Genomic DNA, 26,939 nt, shown 5'->3' on the forward strand with positions numbered 1-26,939 from the left:
ATACAGGTTGTGCATTATGGAATTGGACACTGCAGGCAGAAACACTATGGGAGGGTGATGTGTTAAACAAAAAGTTGTTGGCTGAAGAAAGATCAAGGAAGATAACTTCTCTAGCATCTTCTCCATTCCCTGTTTCTGCAACAATTTCCCTTCCCAACTAGAAGTAACAACTGATATTCCTCAAGGGTTTATTTCTCTTCATCTGTTACTTGTAAGCACATTCAGTTTCCACATGTATGCTGACAGCATCCAAGTCTCATCACCATATTACTCAGCTGCTCAACTTTCTCTATGCTACTTGTCAGTCCCAGTACTAATTCTGCTCAAACACCGTGGATTCTAACCCACAAGGAGTTATACAAATGCAACATTGTTATAAAGTTGAACAACATAATTGGAACACTTACCCGAATATGAATCTCTTCACTAACTGTTGGCTGTCTTTTATTTGTCTTTTTAACATCCAGAAAATTAACCAATGGGCGAATAGTCATTCCCTAAAAGATCAACAGTGAACATTTGCTTTCAAAAAATACAAGCACACACGTTTAGGATTTCAGGTCAAAGTAAAAAGTACGTAGACTGATTTTTGGAATATTCAGGAGTTGAGGGGTATGAGGAGTTGGCATGAAAAAGGAGTTAAGGTCTGGGGCAATTCAGCAATGAACTTATAGAATGGTAAGTCAGGCTTGAGAAACTGAATAACCTACTTCTGTTCCTAGTTCTTATGTTCTTAAAGAAATACAAATCTTATTTGTGCAAACTCATAATTTAACTTTATTTGGTTCAATAACATCCTATTAATCTGTGTTGCAGTCTTCAAGTCTAATACATCCTTGCTGTGGTATGTGGTCCAGTCCTCAATGTTGCACTCCAAGTAGGAGCTCTACATTTTTAAAGTAACTTTCACCAATAGAATTCTGGGCTGGTTAAGATAAAAGCCAACATTTTACATTAACCTTTTAAATTACTTTTTGTACCTTCCTTTTAGAGGCTTACGTATTTGGAGCCAGAAATTTCTCCACTCATCAACAATTCCTAGTACCACACCATTCAGAAAATGCTCTGAAATATCTTTAAACCCAAAGTGACTGATCTCACTTTTCTTACATTAATCTTCATTTGCCAGTTTTGCCCACAAACATAGTTTAGTACTATCCCATTGCTCTCTTCTACACAATTTACTGAGCTTAGTATTAGCAGCAAATGTTGATTCACCAGTCTCTATTACCTCATTAAGCCATTGATGAATACAATGAAAAAGTGAGGGCCTTGAAAGTTCCTTGGGAGACACCATGAGTTACATCCTGCCAATTCAAATACATACCCATCAACTTGATTCTGTCTCCTACTTCCCATTCAATTCCCTGTGCAAGCCATTAGCTTGAATCCAATTTCAAGTATTCTCAATTTGTTCAACACAGTGTCTTGTGAAACCTTGTTGAATGCTTTCAGGAAGTCAATAAGTAGCATCTTTAGAGACTCCTTTCCCTGTTATGTCAAAAAGATTGGACTCGATCCTTAGAATTTGTAAAGGGTAAGTCGTGTCTTTTTCCTTTTCTGATCAGCTCATATTCATCCAAATAATCTAGTCAATAGGTGACCAATGTCAGTTTCTAGTAGTTAGCCCACAATGGATGTTGGACTAACAGCCCTATAATATCCTAGTTTATCTACCTTGTGGCATTTTATTTCATTGAACATTAGAATCCCTACAATGTGGAAGCAGGCTATTCAGGTAATCGAGTCGATATCAACCCTCCAAACAGCATCCTATCCAGACCCACCCCCTACCCTATTCCTGTAATCCCGCATTTCCCTGGACACTATGGGTAATTTACCATGGCCAATCCACCTAACCTGAACAACTTTGCTCTGTGGTAGAAAACCGGAGCACCTAGAGGAAACACACACAGACACTGGAAGAACGTGCAAACACCACAGTGTCATGTAGATAAAAATGATAATTTGGTGTGTGCTGAAACTATATTCTTCTGAGAAGGACAACTAAAATATTAACTTTTATATTTCAAGCATTGGCTTATTTTAACCCCACAACCATCCACCCACCCTTTTCAAAGTTGACAGGCTGGCTGCATATTTCTAACTTTTGCAGTTTTCTCGTCTTGACCAATATTAATGCTTTAAAAGAAATGGAAAGGTCATTGACATTTCAGTACTTTCCATGGTGTAATTAATGATGTCAGCATGTGCTACAGTCATAATACCCTGGTTTTAAACAAAGTAAGTGTTGTGTAAGGGGGAAAGTTGTGCTCAAAATAACTAAGCAGGTAAAAAAGTAGCCAGTGGATAGCCAGTTGTGCAGGGCAAATATTTCGTTTGCCCAAGCACTCATCTTAGGTGACGAATTGATCTGTGGGCTCCAAGAGCCCTAAATATACAGTCTTAGCTAAATTTCTAGTCGACATTCACCACCACAGATTTGGCATGAATTAGCAATCATGTAGAAAATATCTGGAATTTTTTTTTGTGCATCACAATTTTGTAAGGGCAAAAGCATTTGAGAGGATGTAGATGAGATTCACTAGAAAGGTAACAGGGATGAGGACATGCAATATTTGTTCATGGAACATGGGCATTTGCTGGCTTGGCCAGCATATATTACCCATCCCTAATTGCCCTGGTGAAAGGGGTGGTAAGTCACTTCTTGAATTGTTGCAGTCTTTGAGGCGTATAATACGGAGTACTGCTAAGAAAGGAGTTCCGGAATTTTGACCCAACAAAGACAGAACCTCAATATATTCCAAGTCAAGACGATGTGTGCTTGGAGAGGAGCCTGCAGGTGGTATTCGCATGTGCCTGCTGCCCTTATCCTTCCAGGTTGCAGAGGTCTCTTGTATGAAGGTATTTTTGAAGGAACCTCTGTGATTCATTGCAGTGCGTCTTGTAAATGGCTCATACTGCTACCACTGTGCATAGATGGGGGAACAGAATGAATGTTGAAGGTGCTGGAGGTGTGCCAATCATGCAAGCTGCTTTATTGTGGATGGTTTAGAGCTTCAAGTGTTATTGCAGCCATCAAGCAAGTGCAGGATATTGTATCACACTCCTGACTTGAGCCTTGTAGATGGGAGACAGGCATGGGGGAACCAAAGGGACGGTCACCTGGTCTTGTAACCACAGTATTTATATGGTTGGTCCAGTTCCATTCCTGATCAATCCCCAGGATACTGATAGTGGGAGATTAAGCAATGGTAATAACATTGAGTGCAAAGGGGAAACAGTCAGAATCTCTCAGCAGGTGGTAATTGCCTGGTACTTGTGTGGCACAAAATGTTACTTTTCACTTATCAACCTAAGTCAGATATTGTCTGGGTCCAGCTGCACGTGGACGTGGACAGTGTCAGTATCTAAGGATTCATGAATGGATGGATAATTTTTCACTTAATCATGCATCCCCATTCTGACCTAACAATAGAAGAAAAGGTTATTGATGAAGCAGCTGAAGACAGTTGGGCCTAGGTCACTACTCTGAGGAACCCCTGCAGAGATGTCCTGGTGCTGAAATGATTGGCCTCTAACAATCATCTCCCTTTGTGTTACGTATGACTCCAAAGATCTCCCAACTGACTCCCATTGACCCCAGTATTGCCAGGGCTCTTTGATGTCCTATTCTGTCTGACGCTGCCATGATCAAGGAGAGTCACTCTCACTCTCCCTCCCTTGGGTCCAGCTTTTTTGGTCTACGTTTGTACTAAGGCTGTAATGAGTCCAGGAGCCGAGTTGCCCCCGTAAAGCCTGAACAGAGCGTCAATGAGCAAGTTATTCCTTTGCAGTGCTCCTCACCCCTTCCAACATTTGCTGTTGATCAAGAATAGGATGATAGAACAATTCTAACCTGATCAATTACTGTCCTCTTTTTGTGGACAGAATATAACTGTGCTGTTTTCCACATTGTCAGACAGATATCAGTGTCATAACTGTTTCTCTTACCAATACCATTATGGACAGATGGATCTGCAATAATAGACTGATGAAGTCAAGGGCTAGTAGGTGCTTCCCTCTTGTTTGTTCCCTGACCATCTGGGGGAGGGTGCTGCAGACCCTGTCTAGTAGCTGTGTTCTGTAAGACTTGGCCACCTTGGTCAGGTGTGATCCTACTGAGTCACTCTTGGTGATGAACATTAAAAGTTCCCCACCCAAAGTATACACTGTGCCCTTGCCACACTTGGGGCTTCCTCAGAGTGTCCAACTCTCTCCCAACTGTATACCACTGTGTCCCCACCACTAGTGGGTCTATTCAGCCATTGGAGCAGGATGGTAATGGTGGCATGAAGGCAAAACACTGCAGATGCTGGAAATCCGAAATAAAACATAGAATACTGGAGAAACTCAGCAGGTCTAGCAGCATCTGTGGAGAGAGAAACAGAATTAATATTGTAGCCCCGTAATAAGATCTTCACGCTATGGTGATGTCTATAAGGCACAATTTGGAGAGTAAGACTACAGTAGTCTGTTTCTTGACTATTCGGTGAAATGCACGCTGGTAAGGAGGATGTTACAGGATTGACAGGGCTGGGTTTGCTGTAGGCATTGGGTAGCTTGTTTGGTTTCAGTCCTGTCTGGCGTTATTAGCAGTTCAGTGCAAGTGAGTGGCTTGTTGATGGCAATGCTCCTTTCCTAAAAGGGCATTAGTGAAAATCAGTTGTTATTGAAGCAGCAGGGGCTGTCCTCCTTACAGCAGAGAAGTGAGAAAGGTAGCATGTAGATGAGAAGGAGGAGCAGCCATGGTTAGAATCCTGAGGAACACCAAAGATAACAGGAGCAGAAAGAAAAACCATTGACAGTGTTCTGTAGTTACAGGTAGAGAAATAATGGAACCAGGTGAGAGTAGTGCCACACTGTTGGATTATTCTGGAGGCACAGTGGAAGACGATGCGGTCAACTCTGTCAAAGCCTGCAGACTGCTCAAAAAGGACAACGAGGGATGGTTTTCTATTGATCAAACTCACAAATAACATTCTTTGTAACTGTGAGAGAGGTATTTATATGTTTAGTTAGTAACTAGAGTGGAAGATTTCACCAAACTACGTACTTCAAAAATACATAACACAAAAAATCAGACTGTCTAAAACAACTGGAATAAAAGTTGGCCAAAATGGTTTATGAAAGCCAAATCCTACAGACAAATCAATTTTAGGTCCAATTGAGAACTTGGAGTAATTCTCCAGCCATTTCCACATTCAAGAAAAAAAAAAATCAACTCTCTAGCTAGTACAGTCTTCTTGAATATACTTTGCAAAATAGCATGCAATTTAACTAAACTCAATATTTTGAAGCTTGCCAATTATTGCAGATTAAAAACTTGTAATAAAGTTATTAGTTATTAATGCTCTTATTAATGAAATTATAACTTATTTTCTGAGAAGAACAAAGTTTTGCAACAGAATTTCAACAACCAAGATACATAAGCAGATAGTTTTACCTGAATAAACACGGTGAAGAATATGACCACGATTGTTGATGTAATGAACAAATTCTTTCGAGGAAAGACATGAGAAGGAAGCAGGAAGACAAGCGAGAAGCAAATTGCCCCACGCAGCCCACCATAGGCGATGATAAACTGATCCTTCCGGGTGATAATCAATTTTCGAAATCTGTTAATGATCTGAGTCAGCACTATAACACCTGAAAGTAAAACAGGTATCGGTTAAAAACTGGGAACTATATACATGTGCCAAATGGTCATATCGCTCACTACTGGTCTTGTTCTTCTTTGAAAATAGATGCAAATCACTGGCATACCACGTCCATCATTATTTGTATTGTCCCTTCCCAAACAAGGTTTCCTAGACATTTCCATAAAGAGCTGAACGCAAGAAATTACAGATTGCTCTGGCCTATGCAAGACTAAATCAAATTAAATTGACGTTATTTACATTGCATTCTCTCAACAAAAATCCACAAAACAAGGCTAGTTTTTCAGTTGTCATGTAGTGAAGGGAATCAAGAAGAATGCATATGTAAAACTTACAAAAAGGGAGAACATCTTGGATTTGTACCCAAATGCAGATCACCTCATTGCACTGAACATTACGAAATTGAACAATGAGTGCATACTTCTAAATGTTCTACAATTTTCTTAGTTTGATTTATATTAAATAACTAAATTCTTTCACAATCGCACCTGTTCTTCCTATATTCAGGCTCAAACATTCTCATTTGTGTGTAAAACCAGAAAAAAAAAACTCCCATTCACAGACAATCTAGAGGTTTAGAAAATGAGCAATTGTTTACCTAGTGCCCGCCAAAACAAACAGAACAATAGAGTGAAGCAAACAAATGCCCAATTCCATTCGTGGGTATTTGTAATTGTTGATACACCAAGGAAGATGAATATAAGAGTTTCGCTGACACTACTCCACATCTTCATGAAATACTTGATAGTGGTGCTAGATTTCATCGAAATATTTTCTTCCACATAGTACTTCATGCTCATAGAGCAGGCTATCAATCTGAAAAGGAAAGATTTTATTAATTCATTTTCAAATAATATCACACCGGCATCGACTTTGGAGATTGCTTCTTCTAAGGCGATGATGACCTTTCCACTTACTATCTAATGACAGGTTTTTTCAGCCCCAGTAATTTAGCAGGTAAAAGCACAAACTTTCCTTTGCATTAATTCAGACAGTTTAAGACTACTTTCTGCAGTGTAATGCTGATAATGTGGAATTAATTCCCTCACCTGGTGAGGTTACATGAAGGACTCTCCTCCTCAACCTTGCTATTCACCCGAGGTGTGGTGCCCCTTGGGTTAAAATGGTCCAGTAGCGCTATGGAGACTTTAATTACTTCCTTTCTGCTGAGTTGGCTAATTATAGCCTAAGGTGCTGCAAGAGAACCGGAATTGGAAAGATATTCTATGGGCTTCGTTGAACTTTTAAAAATCAATTCCAGTTGTCAGGTGAGGTACATCATTTAAATTAATGGTTTGAATTTAATTTATTACAACAAATCTCTTTCCTTTTTGATTTTGTTTTATTTGTACCACCTTTGCAGATTTTGGTGCAGTACACAATAAGCATCAATTAGTCTACGTTATGATATCTAGTCATTTCATAGCATATGCCATAATGTAACCATAACAAACATTCTCCAAAGTATTTCTGGAATTTAGTTATGCCACACACAATTACTTTAGTTTCTTTTTCTCTGCAAGTAAAGAATGACCTGCTTTTGCACCAGTTCGTAAGTATGTCAATACAGTCAAGATAGCCAGCCTAATTTTACTCATTCTGAAGTAGTTTACTTTTTCCTCCTTTACAGCCCTTCAAGTATCAAGAGTTCAATATAACCTTGAATACAATTATGAGACTAGTCAGTGTGAAGTGAGCCACTTAAAACAAAAACATATGCTTACATAAACAGAGATAACAAGGTGTAGAGCTGGATGAACACAGCAGGCCAAGCAGCAGAGGAGCAGGAAGGCCGACGTTTCGGGCCTAGACCCTTCTTTGTAAATAAAGGGTGAATGGTGATGGGATGCCAGCCCCGAAGAGTTATTTCACCAGTGCCCCTTGTTCTATCCTCCACTAAATTATCCTGCCAATATACCAGCATAAACCAAGTTCCATTCATTCATTACCCCATCTGTTTGGTGACCTACATTGCCACATTGTTATGCAATGCCACAAAATTCTTGGCCTGGTTTTCAAGTCCCTTCATGACATCACTCCTTCCCATGTCCCATATATTTATGCTCTATCAACACTGGCCTTGAGTATCCCAAGACTTTAACTGATTTATCAAGAAACTAAACTCTGGAATTCTCTGTCTCGCAACCTCTCATGCTCTCTATTTCCACACAAACTAAGCTGTCTGCCCAAACCTTTTGGTCACATGCTTCAACTTTTTAAGTGTCTAGGTGTCAAACTGTGAGAAATAATCCCAAGAATCTCCATGGGACATTTTATTGTAGCATGAAATAAATACAACATTTTCTTGTTAACTGGAATGAGCCCAAGAAAACAAATCCAGTTTGGTGTATGACCACACAAGATTCAAAGCAAGGTTTTTAAGTAAATAAATATATTGTGAGCACGGCCTTTATTTTCTACCTTAGGAACTTTATGGATTGTCTTTTGGAACAACACAATTTAAAAGCTGTATTCTTGAACACTTAAGTATGCTGACTTAAATATTTTCATCCTACCCTTAAACCCCACCTCCAAACCAGTGTTAAATCTAAAATCCAGGTTGATCCTTACATGCAGCCCTTCAGGGAAGTTGTTAAACCAAGGAATAATCTACCTTTAGGTTTCAATGGCAATTTGTAGAAGGAAATTGCAGATGTCTCTTGTGTTCGGACCAATATTTATCTTTGTCCAAGGTAACAAAGACAATTTGTCCAGCCATTATCACACTACTTGTGGCACCTTGCTGTGCAGAAAATGGCTGCTATGTTTACGCTTTGATTGTGATGAAAAATCAAAAGAAATTCATTGGTGTAAAATGTTTTGGGATGCCTAGAGGACATGCAAAGGCACTGTGTAAATGAAAGTCTCTCGCTGATTTTAGTAATGTTATTTTTCAGATTATTGTACTGAGAAGAAGTTTTCATAAAATGGCTACCCGTCTTTTCTTGATGCAGATGCATTTAATTTGCTGGCTGCCATGTTCTATTCTTGTTTCAGATATCCAAGATTTGCAATTTGCTAAGTATCTTATCGAGCTGCAAAATGTAGAACAATTGCCAATATCAAAAGAACCTCCTTACAAAGAGGTGGAATTCACTGGACAGGACATGTTCAGAATACTGAGTGCAGTTTTGGATATGACTGACTCAAAAGAAACATTATACATTAAATAGCTGGTCCCCGCAGGTGGATGATGCACAGAACTGAAATAACAATTTTTTGTCTCCTCTGGCCCCACGGGCCCACCTGTGTCAATAAATACCTTTGAAGAAACAGAAGAGAATCTGTTGAACAGAAAACTAAACGTCATGTGAAACAGAAGAAAATGTAAGCCCTTGATTGCAAAAATGTTTCCTGGAACAACGGTTGCAGACAAAATGTCATTTAAAGTCATCTTACCCAAGACTGACCATTTTTGGGTCAATTTTGTTGAATATGACCTAGTAAGGTATCAGCAACTCCTACAAGGCTTTTGGATGTTTAACATGTGATAAGCCAATACCTAGAAGTTTAGTAAGAAGGTTAATTCTCCAGAATGGACATATTTTGCATCATCTGGGGGAGCAGCATGTCTAATAGTCACGTACCTTCCTTGTTCTACACTCTTGCTCTGAATTATAAGCTAATGTGCTGGAGATAAACCAGGATGCAACTCTGCAGCTTTTACCACCAGGAGACCTCCTAGCATCGTCACCTTTCAAATGTGAAGGAGCAAATATTTTTAATGGGCTTGTGATGTACCGTTTTGCTCCTAAAAATGCCAGAAGTTTTCAGTGAAAAACACTTAATAAAGAAAATAATCTGCAACGTAGAGATAACACAGCATGGAGCTGGGGGAAAACAGCAGGCCAGGCAGCATGAGAGGAGCAGGAAAGTTGATGTTTCGGGTTGGGACCCTTCTTCAGAAATGGCGTGGGGGGTGCGTGGAAAGAAGGGAGCTCACAAATAAATAGAGAGAGGAGGGGTACAGCTGGGGAAGGTAGGTGGGATGGTGATAGGTGAGTGCAGGTAGGGAGTGGTAGGAGCGGATAAGTGGGAGAGAAGACAGACAGGTTGTGTCTGGTCAAGGAGGCAGGGATGAGAGGGAGGGTTGGTCATGGGATGAGGCCGGGGTGGGGAGATATTGAAACTGGTAAAGTCCACATTGAGACCATTGGGTTGTAGGCTCCTGAGGCGGAATATGAGGCGCTGCTCCTCCAGTTTCCTGGTGGCATCATTGTGAGACTGGAGGAGGTCCAGGATGGACATGTCATCCAGGGAGTAGGAGAGGGAGTTAAAATGGTTTGCGACTGTGGAAGGTATTGTTGTTTGTCACGAACAAAGCACAGGTGCTCTACAAAGCAGTCTCCGAGCCTCCGTTTGGTCTCACCGATGTAGAGAAGGCCACATCGGGTGCAACGGATGTAATAGGCGCCATTGACCAATGTGCAGGTGAACCCCTGTCTGATATGAAAGGTTTGTTTTGGATGAAGGTGAGGGGGGAGGTGTAGGGGCAAGTGTAGCACTTCCTGCGGTTGCAGGGAAAGGTGCTGGGGTTGGTGGGGAGTGTGGAGCAGATGAGGGAGTCACAGAGAGAGTGGTCTCTACGAAAGGCAGCTAGGGATGGGGAGGGAAATATCTCTTTCGTTGTGGGGTCAGATTGTAGGTGACGGAAGTGGAGGAGAATAATACATTGGATGCGGAGGTTAGGGGGCTGATATGTGAGGACAAGGGGGACTCGGCTTTTGTTTGGTTGGGGGGGGGGGGGGGGGGGGATGGGAGGGTAGAGGTGCGGGAAACGCAAGAGATGTGGTCAAGATTTTCGACCACCGAAGGGGGTGAAGTTGCAGAGTTGAATTGAGAGGATGCCTGGGTGGTTCGGGAGTGGAATGCCCCAACTTGGGAGCAGATGCGGCCGAGGCGAAGGAATTGGGAGTAGGGGATCGCATTCTTGCGGGAAGGTGGGTGAGCAGAGGTGTAGTCTAAGTAGCTGTGGGAGTCGGTGGGCTTGAAATAGATGTCGGTTTCGAGGCGGTCTCCAGAGATGGAGACAGAGAGGTCCAGGAAGGAGAGGGAGGTATCAGAGATGGTCCAGGTGAACTTGAGGTAGGGGTGAAAGGTGTTAGTAAAGTTCATGAACTGTTCAAGCTCCCCATGGGAGCATGAGGCGGTGCTGATACAGTCATCGATGTAAGAGGAAGAGGTGGGGGATAGTGCCAGTGTAACAGCGGAAAAAGGTTCTGTTCCACGTATCTTACGAAGAGGTAGGCATAGCTTGGACCCATGCGGGTTCCCATGGCCACTCCCTTAGTCTGTAGGAAGTGGGAGGAGTTAAAGGAGAAGTTGTTAAGGGTAAGGACGAGTTCTGTTATGCGGATGAGGGTGCCGGTGGAGGGGGACTGGTTGGGCCTGTGGGAGAGGAAGAAGGGGAGGGTTTTTAGGCCATCTGTGTGGGGAATGCAAGTGTATAGGGATTGGATGACCACAGTGAAGATGAGGTGTTGGGGGCCAGGGAATTGGAAGTCTTGGAGGAGGTAGAGGGCGTGGGAACTGTCCCAGACATAGGTGGGGAGTTCCTGGACCAGGGGAGAGAAAATAGAGTCAAGACAAGTGGAGATAAGTTCAGTGGGACAGGAACAGGCAGAGACAATGGGTCCGCCGGGACAATCAGGTTTGTGGATTTTGGGAAGGAGATAGAAACAAGCGGTGCGGGGTTGGGGAACAATGAGGTTGGAGGCTGTGGGCGGGAGGTCACAACCTGATGAGGTTGTGGATGGTCTGGGAGATGATGTTTTGGTGGTCAGAGGTGGGGTCATGATTGAGGGGGCGGTAGGAGGTGGTGTCAGAGTTGGCGCCAGGCCTCGGCGATGTAAAGGTCAGTGCGCCATACCACTACTGTGTCCCCCTTATCTGCAGGTTTGATGGTGAGATTAGGGTTGGAGCAGAGGGCTGCATGTTCTGTGGGGGAGAGGTTGGAGTGAGTGAGAGGGGTGGAGAGGTTGTGGCGATCGATGTTGCGACAGCAGTTGGAGATGAAGAGGTCGAGGGAGGGTATGAGGCCTTGGGGTGATGTCCAGGAGGATGGGGTGTGTTGGATGAGGGAGAAGGGGTCTGTAAAAGGGTGGGTTAGACTTGCAGCTAAAGAAATAGGTGTGGAGGCAGAGGAAAAACTGTTCGACATCCAAGTGTGAGCGGTATTCACTGACGTGTGGGTGGAGGGGAATGAAGGTGAGTCCTTTAATGAGGACTGACTGTTTGTCCTCAGTGAGGGGGAGGTCTTGGGGGGAATGGTGAACACCCAGCAGAGTTTGGGGCTGGTGGCTGGGTTGGAGCTGGGTGTGGGGGTGGAGTTAGTGACATCATCAGTGACATCAATGGTGGGCGGGGCAAAGTGTTTGTATATCAGCAGGCATGATAATTTTCAATCCAGGCATTGTTAAGAATGAGGTACAAACTTAATGAAGCTACCACAAGATTTTGTGTTTTCTAAACAGCAGAAGCAACGCTCTGTAACAGAATTACATAATTCTCCAGCCAATTAATCTGAACAGTTCTACAGTCCTGCCACATCCTGTTATTGATTAGGTGGACAACTAAACAACACAGGATAAAGTAGCAGCTGCTCCACGAATATTCCTGTCCTCAATGATGGGGAAGCTCAGCATATCACTGCAAAAGACAATCCTGAAGCTCCTTCAGCACCAGTGGCTTACCCATCTCAGCCTCCTTCTGAGGTCCACAGCAGCACAAATACCAGGTTCAGGCAACTAAATCCACTCCTAGTAATGTTAAGGAATGGGTAAGTGCACTGGACAGAGCAAAAGGCTATGAGCCTTAACAACCTGAAATGTAGTGCCAAACACTTTGTAAAAAGTAAATTATTCCTCGATATGGGCAACAATATGAAGCATTTCTTGCCCATCACAACTGGATTTAAGGAGGGTGGTGAAGAAGACCTGCCTTCTTGAGCCAGTTCATTACGGTGCTGTTAGGAGAGAGTTCCAGGATTTTGGCCCAGTGACAGTAAAGGAATCACGATAGATTTCCACATCAGAATGGTATGAGACTATAGGGGAACTTGCAGGAGGCGTTGTTCAAACACTTCATGGGTTTCGTCTAAATTTAAAGGCTGCAAGATTGGAAGCTGCTGTTGAAGTAGCCTGGACAAATTTCATCATGTGAATGATACAAATTGCTGTCACAGTACAGCACTGATGGAGGGAGTGAGTACATGTTTAAAGGTGACCAATAACATGGCAATTACATGTGCTGCTTTTTCCTGGATGATGCTGAGACAGCATGGTTGAAGCTGGACCCATTTACACAATTAGAGAGCATTCCATCACATACTAGACTTGTATATTTTAGATAAGAGATGGGGTCTGGGGAGTCAGCAGTGAGTTTCTCATAGAATTTCTGGTCAAATGAAACCCGTTTTCGCGCCCCCCCCCCACCCCCCACACGCACCAGGTTGTTGATAGTAGGGGATGCAGCAATGATAGTGTTACTGAATGTCAACTTAAGATGGTCAATGTTTTGCACTGTGTTGCAATTATTATTTGCCAATAATATTCATCAAACCAAAGCTAAATCTTGTTCAGGTATCGCTACATGTGGAATGAACTCCGTCATTACCTGAACACTTTGCAATCAGCAGTGCACATTATCAGGAGGAAGGGTCTTTGACTAAGTAGCTGTAAGTGGTAGAACATATGGCAATGAACTGAACAAACCAGGGGCTCTTGTGGCACAGTGGTACTATCCCTATCCCTGAACTTGGAGGCCTGGGTTCCAGTCCCACCAACGCCACAGGTGTATAATAACATCTCTGAACTTGATTCGAAAAATTTTTTAAATAAAAAGAAAAAGCAAACTGAGGAACTACATATACAAAAAAGGTAATAACTAAACAGAGGTACTAATCAACTTGTGAGCATGGGTAATTTATTGGTGGTGGTTAATAGATGAAAAAATACCAAGGGTGGTTTGGTGATGGGGGAGAAAACAAATCAGTTGCGTGCAAGAGCATTTCTGGATATAAAAATGTTAACAGGATCTGAGATGACTGACTTCCAAAACCATTATTATCTTCCTTTATGCTTGGTATGATCCCGGCCACTGCAGCGAGCACTTGACTCCTGCTGACTTCGACTTTACAAAGGATCATTGACGCTCTGCTGAATCAAACACGACATTAATATCAAGGTCAGTCACTCTCTATTAAATTCTACTTGATTCATAAACACTGACTATGTCTACATAGTTGGATCAGGCACAACTCAACATCTCATTGTTATAAATTAAGAATTCAGAAATCTTAAGAAAAACTGTTCTATACCTCAAAACCCTTAAAACATACAGGAACAAGACCTATTGCTGCTAGCCCACCTTCGCCTCGTAGCCTCGCACATTCTTCCTTTTCAGAAAGCAGTTTAAAGCCTCTATTTAATTTGTCTACACCATGCTGTCAAGCAGAACAGTCCAGATCCTAACCACTTGCTGCATCAAAAGATTCCTCATGTCACTATTGGCAAAAGAAACAAAAATCACTTTAAATCTGTGCCCTCTTGCACTAGATACTTCCACCCATGGGGAAAAACTATTCCCATATCTACTCTGTCTAGATCCCGCATGATTTTGAAAGCCTAACACAGATACCTGTCTTTAGCATGTTTGTTAAATCCACATGATAGTGAGAAACAGTTGAATAAAATGAACACAATAGAGGTCACCCAAGCCAGAAACTTAATTGGACCCCACACAAATACTTTGACAACAAGAAAATGACAGAGGAAGCGTTCTTCTACAGCAAGCGAATCAGCTCTCAATTCCCCAAAGCCATGTTAGACTGGTTAATAAAGGTTAAATCGCATAGAATACAGGGAGAGCTAGTCATTTGGATACAGAACTGGCTTGAAGGTAGGAGACAGAGGGTGGTGGTGGTGGTGGAGGATTGCATTTCAGACCAGAGACGCGTGGCCAGCAGTGTGCTGAGAGGATCAGTGCTAGGTCCACTGCTTTTTGTCATTTATGTAAATGATTTGAATGTGAATATGGAAGGAATGGTAAGTAAGTTTGCAGATGACATCAAAATTAGTGGTGTAGTGGACAGCGAAAAAGGTTGTCTCAGAATACAATGGGACCTTGATCGGATGGGCTGAAGAGTGGGAGACGGAGTTTAATTTAGATAAATGTGAGGTGTTGGATTTTGAAAAGACAAATCAGGGCAGGGCTTATACAAAGACATAGTAAGAACTGCCGATGCTGGAGTCAGCGATAACACTGTGTGGAGCTGGAAGAACACAGCAGGCGAGGCATCAAAGGAGCAGGAAAGTTGACGTTTCGGGTCGGTACCCTGACCTGCTGTGCTCCTCCAACTCCACACTGCGTTAGGACTTATACACATAATGGTAAGGTCCTGGGAAGTGTTGCCAAAGAAAGAGACCTTGGAGTGCAGGCTCATAGTCCCTTGAAGTTGAAGTCGCAGGTAGACAGGGTTGTGAAGGTAGTGTTTGGTACGCTTGCCTTTATTGGTCAGTGCACTGAGTATATGAGTTGAGAAGTCGTGCTGTGCCTGTACAGGACATTGGTTAGGGCCACTTTTGGAATACTGTATTCAACTCTGGTCTCCCCATTATAGGAAAGCTGTTGTGAAACTCGAAAGAGTTCAGAAAAGATTTGCAAGGATGTTGCCAGAGTTGGAGGGTTTGAGCTATAGGGACAGGTTTTCCTTAGAACATTAGGAGGCCGAGGGGTCACCTCATCGAGGTTTATAAAATCATGAGGGGCATGGATAGGGTGAATCCCCAGGGTAGGCAAGTCCAAAGCCAGAGGGCATAGGTTCAAGGGGGCAAGAGACAAGGACCTGAGGGGTAACTCTTTTACGCAGAGGGTGGTGTGTGTATGGAATGAGCTGACAATAGAAGTGGAGGAGGCTGGTACAATTACAACATTTAACAGGCACCTGATTGTGTATATGAATAAGAAGGATTTAAGACAGATACAGGCCAATTGCTGGCAAATGGGACTAGATTAATTTAAGATATATGGTCAGCATGGACGACTTGGACCGAAGGGTCTGTTTTCTGTGCTGTACAACTCTATGACTCTGTCCATCAATTACTAGGCACAATCAGGATTGTGATGGAATATTCTCCACTTGCCTGGATTAGTGCTTGAGAAACTTGACACCATCTAAAATAAAGCAGCCTTCTTGATCAGTGTTCCATCCACCGCCATCAACATTGACTCCCTCCTCCACCACCAGAGCACCATGGCTGCAGTCTCTATCATCTAACAGGTTTCATTAACATCATCTTACAAACATGTAACCTCTGCCACCGAGATAAACAAGGGCACAAGGTGCACGAAAGTACCAAGCACACATTTCCTTCCAAGTAGTTACCAGCCTGATCTGAAAATGTATCACCGATCCTTCATGACTGCAAAGTTGAAATCCTGGTACTCCCTACCTAACAGCAGGGGATTTTACACTCCTCAGTCTGCAGTGGTTCAATATGGCAGCTGTCCATCACCTTTTCAAGCCCAGTAAGGGGCAAGCATTGAATGTTGGCCTTACTAGCAGTCCCCACATTTCATTCTTCTAGAAAAGAATGACTTTCACTATCCTTCACACAAGTAATGCCAATTTCTGCAAGTACAGCAATGCAAAATTTGTAGACAAATCTATTTGGAATGACTGCAGGGAACTTTAGCTATAGCCAAATTTAGTACAAATAGTAGATTATTTTTCATCCTTTGACTTTCCTAAAAAACGAGTCTCTTTTCAAGACTTGCAGAGATGCAGAAGCAAATATGTGATAGCTCTCAGGTTAACCACTAGGAATTATGTTTCAGCAAGGATCAAAAGTAGGCCACTCAACCCTTTAAGCCTGCTCTGCCATTCAATAAAATCATGTCTGATCCGATTCAAACTTCAACTCTACATTCCCGCATATTCCTGATAATCTTTCTGCCCCTTGGTGGTCCAGAATCTATTAACCTGTGCCTTAAAAATATTTAAAGACTGTGAATTCACTGTCTTTTGAGGAAGGGAATTCCAAAGTCTCTCAACCAACATTCCCTCGAAGCTATGTAACAACACATCATTTCAAGGTTCCAGGCACTGTGGTCTAATTGTGGCATTGTCTTCCATTTCAAGGAGGTGGCTGTAGAGCACTGACCTCAGAGACCTACACAGCCATTTTGAAATTTAGAGGGAAAGCTGCTGACAAAGTTACCCCGGAGGGAGAAAGATGCTTCTTCATCTTCTTTTTAAATGACCCCTTATTTTTAAAACTATGACGCCTCACTCCAATTCCTCCACATCCTTTCAACAATTACCCAATCAAATCCCCTCAGGATCTTATATGTTACAATTCAGTCACTTCTGCCTCTTATCTCTAGGATACATGCCTAACCTGTCTAGCCTTTCCTCATAAGGCAATCCACTCGTTCCAGTTATTAGTCTAGCAAACCTTCTCTGAAGTGCTTGCAATGAATTAACATCCTTCCATATGTACGGGTGACCAGAACTATACACCATACTCCAGATGCCGCCTCACGTCAACTATTTCAATATGAGCAACGTTACATTCACATAAGGTCACTTTCTCGCTAACACATAGTTGAGACATATGATGGTGTGTTTGAGGAAACCACAACATTATCTCATGCTGGGCAGCTCACCGTTTAGAGTTTCTCTTTAAGACACAGATAATGAAGAGGAGAAAATTCTGCTTTACTAAACCAGTGTTTTCATATCTGTGCTGTTCCCATTCACCTCAAAGTTTCTTTAGTAATACACGTCCTGTCAACGTTCTTCCTCCCCTTCCCCAACACAAATTAAATTGTCAGTAATCCAGGAGGTTCAGGAAACGGTTTGTGGTTTTTGCTTTTACAACTTGATGTCAAAGTCAAGCAAAGGCTAAATTTCTGCAAGGAGCATTTCTGAGAAGTTTAAAAAAAAGGCAGGGGGACCTCAAGGAAACAGTCCTTCAAGAAGTTTTTTTTTCCAAAACCAAAACTCAGTACCTAACAAGAAGTCCAACTGACTTACAATTTGCATCACTAATTGGCCAGTGATCACCAAATAAAATCATAGGTTTGTAAGAAGGTGAGGAGATATTAAAACACCAAACATTAGTGGGTGAGTTAAGCAACTAATTGATTTTGTTATATAGCACCAATATTGTAAATGAACTATGAAAATTTTCCCTTAAACTAAAGTGCTCTGCAATATTAGTGGACAAACATTTAATACAGGTACTTAATACTGATTTTAAATTATGTCTTAAATAGGCAAATTAAGAGGGCAACAAAATGATGGGCAGCACGTACTTGAGAATACAGGACAGTCCCTTTAACACAAGGGAAGTTCTAGAAGTGCTTCATAGACAGGCAGAGAAAACAGAAGGAATTCAAACTGGCTCCAAAAGATTGTTATTTTTGTTTTACAAACAAGAAAGACAAAAAGGAAGGTTGAGATCAACCTTTAAAGTCTCTGCCAAATAGTAAAAAGTAAGACAACAGGGGAAAAGATAACAGGTCAATTTCAGAAACAAAGTCTCCTTGGTGATATTGTTTCAACTGTATCAGTTTCCAGCCCAGAGTCAGAGAGGAACTAAAAAAAAGGACTTCTAAAGGTTTTGGGTAACAGAGGGATCAATATAGATCAGGTGTGATAGGCAGAAGAGACGATTTTAAAATAGCATTCGTATGTGTTACATTACAGTCTATAGAAGATGGGAAACCTAAAAAGGAAATCACTTGTAAACATTATCCTGAACTTTATTAATAAAGGGCATAGGGTACCAAAGCAAAAGGAGGTTATACTAAGCTCATGTTAAACACTACTTTTAGCTTCAAGTGGAGTATTGTATCCAGTTGTGTGCGTCAAACTTCAAGAAAAATATCAAGACTTTTGAGCGCAGGGAAGATTAACGAGTACGGTACCGGGGATGAGCAATCTCAGTTACACAGGACAGAGGAGAAGTGGGACTGTGATTCTTGAAGAAAAGGTTCCAAATGGCTCAAGAGATATTCAAAACCATGAGGGTTCTGGACAGAAAAAATGGCAATGGAAGGATTCGGCGTGAGGAGAGGTTGGATAAACTCGGATTGTTTTCATTGGAAAGATGGAGGCTGAGGGATGACCTGATAGAGGTCTACAAAATTATGAGAGGCATAGATAGGGTGGATAGTCAGCTGCTTTTTCTCCCCAGGGTGGAAAGGTCAACTACAAGATGGCACAGGTTCAAGGTGAGGGGGGAAAAGTTTAGGGGAGAAGCGTGGGGAAAATTTTTCAGAGGATGATGGGCTCGTAGAACACACTGCCAGTGGAGGTGGTGGAAGCAGGTACGTTGGCAACATTTAAGGTCTATCTTGATAGATACAAACTGGAGGTAAATAGAGGGATAGAAACCACATACAGGCAATAAGCAGCAGGTCTAAATAAGGGATAGCAATCGGCACAGGCATGATGGGTCAAAGGCCCTGTTCCTGAGGTGTATTGTGCTTTATTCTTTGTATGTTGGAGGGGATTCTGAGGGACAGGATTTACATGCATTTGGACAAGCAAGGATTGAGTAGGAATAGGCAACATGGATTTGTGCATGCAAAATCGTGTCTCACTAACTTGATTGAGTTTTTTTGAAGAGGTGACAAATAAAGGCAGAGTGATATACCTTGTCTACATTGACTTCAGCTAAGTGTTCGACAAGGTTCCACACTATAGACTGGTTAGCAAGGTTAGATTACATGGGATCCGGGGGGAGCTAGCCAATTAGATACAAAATTGGCTTCACGGTAGGAGACAGAGGGTGGTGGTAGAAGGTTGCTTTTTGGTCTAGAGACGTGTGACCAGTGGCGTGGCAAGAATCAGTGCTGGGTCCACTGCTTTTCATAGAATCCCTACAGTGTGGAAACAGGCCCTTCAGCCCAACAAGCCCACACCAACCAGTGGAGCATCCCACCCAGACCCATCCCCCTATAACCCACACACCCCTGAACACTACAGGCAATTTAGCATAGCCAATCCACCTAGCCTGCACATCTTTGGACTGTGGGAGGAAACCGGAGCACCCAGAGGTAACCAACGCAGACACTGGGAGAATGTCTGCGTGGAGTTTGCACAGTCGCCTGAGGCTGGAATCGAATTTGGGTCCCTGGCGCTGTGAGGCAGCAGTGCTAACCACTGAGCCACTGTGCCACATTTATAATTTATATAAATGATTTAGACATGAATATAGGAGGTATGGTTAATAAGTTTGCAGATGACACCAAAATGGGTAGTGTAGTGGACAATGAAGAAGATTATCACAGGGTACAACGGGAACTTGATCAGATGGGCCAATGGGCTGAGGAGAGGCGGATGGAGTTTAATTTAGATAAATGTGAGGTGCTGCATTTTGATAAGGCAAACTGGGGCAGGACTTAGACACTTAATGGTAAAGCCCTTGGGAGTGTCACTGAACAAAGAGACCTTGGGGTGCAGGTGCATGGTTCATTGAAAGTGGAGTCACAGGTAGACAGGGTGGTGAAGATGGTGTTTGGTACGCTTGCCTTTATTCATCAGTGCAATGAGTATAGGAGTTGGGACATCATGTAGCAGCGCTACAGGACATTGGAGAGGCTACTTTTAGAATACTCCATATAATTCTGATCACTCTTCTAGAAGGAGGAAGTTGGTAAACTGGAGAGGGTGCAGAAAAGATTTACAAGGATGTAGAGGGTTTGAGTTATAGGGTGAGGCTAATTAGGTTGACACTTTTTTACCCTGCATCATCAGAGACTGAGGGGTGACCTTATAGAGGTTTACAAAATCATGAGCAGTATGGATAAGATCACAGTTGTTTTCCCAGGGTTGGGGGGGGGGGGGGGGGGTCGCGGGGGGGGGCCAAAACTAAAGTGCAAAAGTTTAAAGTGGGGGGGGAAAGATTTAAAAAGAAACCAAGGGGTAATTTTCTCAGACAAAAGATGGTGTACGCATGGAATGAGCTGCCAGAGGAAGTGGTGGAAGTGGGTACAATTACAACATTTAAAAAACATCTGGATGGGTACATGAAAGAAAAGGGTTTAAGAGGGATAAGGGCCAAATGTTGGCAAACAAAACTAGGTTTTTTAAAAAATTTTTTTATTCATTAACTGGATGAGGGGGTGTCACTGGCTAGGCAGCCTTTATTGCCCATCCCTTATTGTCCAGAGGGCAGCTCAAAGTCAACCACATTGCTGTGGGTCTAGAGTGACATGTAGGCCAGACCAGGTTAGAGAAGGAAACTACCATCCTGAAGGACATTAATGACACAGATGGTCAGATTGGGATGTCTGGTCAGCACAGATGAGTTAGACCGAGGGTCTGTCTCCATGCTATATGACTCTATAACACAGGTTAAGGTAAAGCAAAAACAGCAATGGTGACAGGAGGAAAAGGTTTCACAAGCAGCAAATGGTCAAGATCTGGAATTACCCAAGCATGTGATAGGGGCAGGTTCAAATCGGAGCTTTTAATAGGGCTTTGAAATTACACAAAGATGGCAGGAGAATGACCCTCGTTGATTGCTCATTAGGAGATCCAATATAGCCACAATGGGCCAAGGGGTCTTCATCTGTCTGTAATAATTGTACAATTCCGTATACTTGCTGGTTCTAAAAACCCATGTCCTATGGACTGAGAAAAAAGTTCAGAATGTTAGATATGTTGGAATATTAAACGTGATGGATGCAAATAGTTGTGGAAAAAATAATTGCTGTACTTAGCTTCTGTAAGTACTGTAAACCTTCTGGCTCCTTTGATTGCATCTTCCAAAGCCATTCCACTGGTAATTTGAGACAGCAAACAGCATTGAACTGCTTCATTGGATCAAATATTTTGTACAAGTCTGGAACAAGAGCAACCATTGAACCACTGAACCCCTGCAGTGTGGAAGCAGGCCATTCACCCCATCAAGACCACAATGAATCTCTGAAGAATCCTATCCCTGTAATCTTGCATTTCTCATGGCCAATCCACCTAGCTTACGCATCCTGATACTATTGGGCAATTTAGCACGGTCAATCCACCGAACCTGCACATCTCTGATTGCTCATTAGGAGATTCAATATAGCCACAAATCGGCCAAGGGGTCTTCATCTGTCTGTAATAATTGTATAATTCCGTGTGCTTGCTGGAGGAAGCTGGAGCCCCTGGAAGAAACCCACACAGACAGAGGGAGAATTTGCAAGCACCACACAAACAGTTGGTTGGAATCAAACTTGGCTCCTTGATACTGCGAGGCAGCAGTGCTGACCACTGAGCCACCTTGTCACCCCATGCTTCTATTCTATGATTCTATCAATGGAGTGCATTATCAGAGGTCACCATGCAAAAAAATCCAAAGTTGCATTCTTTATCCATTTTATATATGCAACAGAATCAGACCAAATTTGTCAGATACTTTCACAAGCACATTCTCCTGAAATCGCAAAGCGACATATTCGTGGATATCATTCGCACTCTGCATTTAAACAGGCACTCTCAATAAAACTTGCATCTTAAAATTAGAGTAAATGTTTCCATCACCCGTAAATACTGCATGGTTTAAGTACATAGATTATTTCCTGGAGCCTTTAGCCACAACACTGAACTTTCTCAGCATACTGCTTTTCTCAGCAATTCATTTTCAAGAACAGCTCTCTGCAGACCGATTGAGAGCGGATATGAGAAATTCAAGAAAGTGGACTTTGCAAAGTGTGCAGACGCAGGGAAAGGCGTCACACACAGCTGCATTGGAAAGGAGGAGGCTGATCAAATGGCTAATGACAAAACTGGAAAAAAAAGCAAATCTCCATCCAAACATCAGATTTCAGAGTCAGGAAAAGTTCCAATGAGGCAGAATTTAAAACTTGTTGCTATGTTTTGTTGTTTGTCCTTCAAAAGGTGTAGTGAGCCAATTTCATCATCAAAACAAAGATATTCTGATTTTATCTCAAGTATTTGGCAAAGTTTTGATGGGTAAGGTTGATCTGAACCCAGAAGATTGTGCTGCAAATGGGACAGCATGCCACAGCCAGTTGCATTTAAATCAGGGTTTCTCTCCTTGAATTTTCTTTCTGCCTCAGATATGCTTTCAGGGAAGGCTAATTTTTTTTTTAAAAATCTGATTGGGTTCAGTGCAGCAACCCTGGGTGAACCCCTCCCAAGATTCTGGGTTGACGTCAAAAGGCCTAGCCTTCAGCATGTCTACACAGCACTTCTTTTGGTCACCATGAGAGTGTACCCTAGACCTGACCTTGACAACAGCATCTGTAGAACTTCAAGTTCACACACTATTTGTTGTAGGCAAACTTGTAAACAAACGTGTCACGGCAAAAGGTCCCACAAATAGTAATTGAGATAAATTACTATTTACAAAAAACAAGATGATGGGGGGGCGAAAACATCAGTTCTGGCAGCATCTGCAGAGACAGAACTAGTAAAGAAGTCACAATCTGAAATATTAACTGCTTCCCTCCCTACAGATGCTACCAAACTGGGGAGTTTCCAGTATTTTGTGTTTTTAATTGTAGATTTCCAGCATCCTCTGTATTCTGCTTTAAAGTGACTGCTTACTCGGTTTTAATTGATATTGGTATATATCACGTATTGGCTAGTAACAGCAGGAGACTGCTTTGAAAACGGCTAGTATAATTTTGTGGCCGTGGAACAAGCAGACAGGTTTCAGCCCTGACGGTTTTCCAAAACACAGTATAGGTTCTGGGACAAAAAAAAAAGAGGAAAAATAACAAAAGGGGGTATGGGCAAAAGGAGAGAAAAAAAAATGTAAATGCTAGGCTTTACAGAGAGTTAAAAGAATTGTTGAAAGGAAAATAAGGTAGAATGAAAAATTAAGCCTTCCTTAAAATTAACTGTGGCAACTTTGTAATACAAGAAATGTATGGTTCCATTTCAGCCACAAGATCAAGAATGTAAACTGCACAAAGTGCAAGAAGACTGTTTAAGTAAGACACACTCACAAATGAAAAAAAAAATGTTCTGTACTGTTTAACTCATAACAGCATACTATTTTCAGATTTTTTTTCTGAAAAAGAGCTCACAATGCAGACAGTTCCATTGATTTTTGATGATTTGCTTATACTGTTTTAAAATAGACAACAAAAATGATGCGACAGTATTTAGAATCAATCGCTGTTTAGCAAGGAATTAACAGTAAGCATGGTTTAGCCAAAAGCAAGACTGACTGCCAACTGGAAACATAAAAACAGATAGCAGACATTTTCTTTTTAAAATACCAATAGAAACAGCTAACAAAATGAGCACTGATCATATAGAGAGTACATGGGGAATTAATAATAGGAAAAAAAATGAAAGAGAATTGCACAAGTGTTTTTCATCATTCATAATTATAGATGATATAAGTAACATCTCAGAAACAGCTGCAAGTCCAGAAGTTGAAGGGAGGAAGGAACATGAGAAAACTACAAAAATAAAATCACCAGAGAAATGGCATTGAGCTAACTGTTGTCCTAGATGCTGACAAGTCCCCAGATCATGATGGACACTCTCCTAAGCGCTTCAAAGAAATGGTTAGTGAGATAATTAATGTGTTGGTTTTAAATTTCCAAAATTCCTTTGATTCAGGGAAGGTTCCACTTGCAATAAATAACAATATTTCCTTTACCTAATGAAGTCATCACAGTCTTACCAAACCATAGGGCTGCTCTCCCATCAGAGACGGACAACTGGTACTGGTTTAAACCAGAGGGTCACTGCACCTCAGGTGAAGGGAAAGGTTGAGGAGGAGAGTTCTTCGTGTTAACTTCAGCCTCTGCAGGAATTGAACCCACACTTTTGGCATCGTTCTGCATCACAAACCAACCATTCAGCCAACTGAGCTAACCGATCCCAAAGGGTCAGAAACAACAGGAAACTACAGGCTAGTTAGAATGTGTGCCATAGGAAAAATGTTAGAAACTACAATTAAAAACACTATAGCAAGACAGTTAGAGATGGCATTTGAGATAAATCAGGCAGGGTCAACATGATTTTGTAAGAGGGAAATTGTGTTCAACTAATCTATTGAGAGTTCTTTGAGAAAGTAATGTGGTGCAGATAAAGGGGAACTAATGGATGTACTGTACTTCAATTTCCAAACGCATTTTATAAAAAGGTGCCTGTCATGGCCAGAGAGCATGAAGAAATTCCCAAAGAGCATGGTATTCTCTTCTATATTTTCAGGTTTAAATTCAGATTCCTTTAAAATGGATAACCTTGCCAGACTCAAAATGAGAATCCCTACAGTATGGAAACAGGCCCTTCGGCCAAACAAGTCCACACCGACCCTCAGAGCAACCCACCCAGACCCATCCCCCATAACATGATTTTTTTTTTGTTGAAAACTTCTGAACACCCTTTCAATGTATTAAACATTTCAACTCAAGCAGGCATAACAGACTTGGAGACAAGCCGTCTGCTCCCACCCAGCTCTTGACAAGGAATACTGTCAAGGCCCAATATGCTAAGTGAGCACTAATGCTTTTACAGTTACCTTATCACCTCAAGGCAACACCAATGGCAGAGATAAAAACTGTCCTGTTAGCTTCCAATTAGCAAGCCGTGCCCTCAGCTCCTAAAATGCCTATCTTTGTCACATGACTGAAAGCAGAGCTTGTTGAATTGCTTCAAATTTACTGTTCTGGGATTCCATGTCAGTTGCTGTCTTATCATGAGAAGATACGCTCTATTTTTCTCTCTCTGTCTCTCTCTGAAAAGGCTCCTTTTCAGAAACAATTCTGGACTTATCCTGCCAAACTGACAAATTTTCTGGAAGTTGCTATACCTGTGAATGCCATCCATGTGCCTTCCAGTTCCCAGGAAAAGATCTGGTAATATATCAGATCTGGTAATATACCAGCCAACTGACAAATTCCCAATTGAACTGTGGTTCACTGAAGTCATGTAAACTAAACCAACATCTTTTAGTTTTAAAGAAATTCATAAACCATTACTTAGAATGCTTGTGTATAAATCAAGTAGCAAAGCAATTCCCCACATTTTGAATGTTTTGCAAATAAACCCTGCTTTTGTTTTTAATCTTAAAAGGTTTCTGCTTTGGGCTTACTTCAAAAATTGGAATCCGAAACATCAAGGTTTTGGGAACATCCTTAGGGCTACCTCAGTAAGGATGGGAGCAAAAAGAGAAAGGAATAATTTGAACAATACCTCACTGTCTCAGGCTTATGATGGGAAAAGCAATAATAATTTAAATTTATCCCATTGGCTTGTTTGTCCATGACAGTGCGACATCAAAGGTTATTGCAGAGAACAGAAGCTCATGGTGTAGAGTGTAACATACTGAAATGTGTAGAAGAATGCCTGTTTCCGGGAAACTAGCCATAAACAGGTCATTTCATCGTTGTGAAGGGAACTGGGAACTGGTCAAGAAGGCAGATCACCACCACCTTCTCAGGGACAACTAGGGATAATCCCAGCCAGTGACTCCAATATCCCACACGTGAATAATAAAATAATGCTAACAAGTGGTGGATCACAGGAATCATTGTTGCAACCCAAAATTTTTACAATTTATACAAATGGCTGCCAAATTTCCTGCTTATGCTAACATACGTAGGATAATGGTCATGAACAGGAAATAAGGAAGCAACAAAGGGATATGGGCTAGCAAGAACTGCCGATGCTAGAGTCAGAGATAATGCAGCATGGAGCTGGAGGAACACAGCAGGCCAGCCAGCATCAGAAGAGCAGGAAAGCTGACGTTTCAGATCGGGACCCTTCTTCCGAAATGGGGAAGGGGAAGGGAGCTCAGAAATAGAGGAGGGGTGGGGCTGGGGAAGGTTGGTGGGACGGTGGTAGCTGAGTGCAGGTAGGCAGTGATGGGGATTGGTCAGTGAGGTGGGAAGGGTGGATAGGTGGGAGAGAAGATGGACAGGTTGTGTCAGGTCAAGGAGGTGGGAATGAGAGGGAGGGTTGGTCACGGGATGAGGCCGGGGGTGGGGAGATTTTAAAACTGGTGAAATTATTGTTTAGGCCATCGGACCGTAGGCTCCCGAGGCGGAAAATGAGGTGCTGCCCCTCCAGTTGGAGGGTGATGTCATTGTGACACTGGAGGAGGCCCAGGATGGGCATGTCACCCAGGGAATGGGAGGGGGGAGTTAAAATGGTTCGTGACCAGAAGGTGTTGTCGTATGTCATGAACAGAGCGCAGATGCTCTACAAAATGGTGTCAGAGAGTCTGTGTTTGGTCTCACCGATGTAGAGGAGGCTAAGTTAAATGAATGGGCAACGATCTCGAAAATGGGAGTATA

At 42.2% G+C, this 26,939-nt stretch overlaps 1 protein-coding gene across 4 annotated transcripts in view; it reads right to left on the reverse strand.

Annotated features, from left to right (window-relative positions):
• Nucleotides 1-26,939, reverse strand: part of slc9a2 (solute carrier family 9 member 2) — an 83,543-nt gene that overhangs the window by 25,784 nt on the left and 30,820 nt on the right. For all 4 annotated transcript variants that reach the window (XM_048598059.1, XM_048598058.1, XM_048598056.1 and 1 more), the window contains 3 exons: nucleotides 6,259-6,476; nucleotides 5,447-5,649; nucleotides 408-497 (listed from right to left, as the gene is read on the reverse strand). In XM_048598059.1, coding sequence (XP_048454016.1) covers nucleotides 408-497; nucleotides 5,447-5,649; nucleotides 6,259-6,476 — 511 coding nt within the window. The remainder of the gene's footprint in view (nucleotides 1-407; nucleotides 498-5,446; nucleotides 5,650-6,258; nucleotides 6,477-26,939) is intronic.

This window comes from Rhincodon typus, chromosome 6, assembly GCF_021869965.1.
Source record: "Rhincodon typus isolate 14 chromosome 6, sRhiTyp1.1, whole genome shotgun sequence".
NCBI classification, from domain to species: Eukaryota; Metazoa; Chordata; class Chondrichthyes; order Orectolobiformes; family Rhincodontidae; genus Rhincodon; species Rhincodon typus.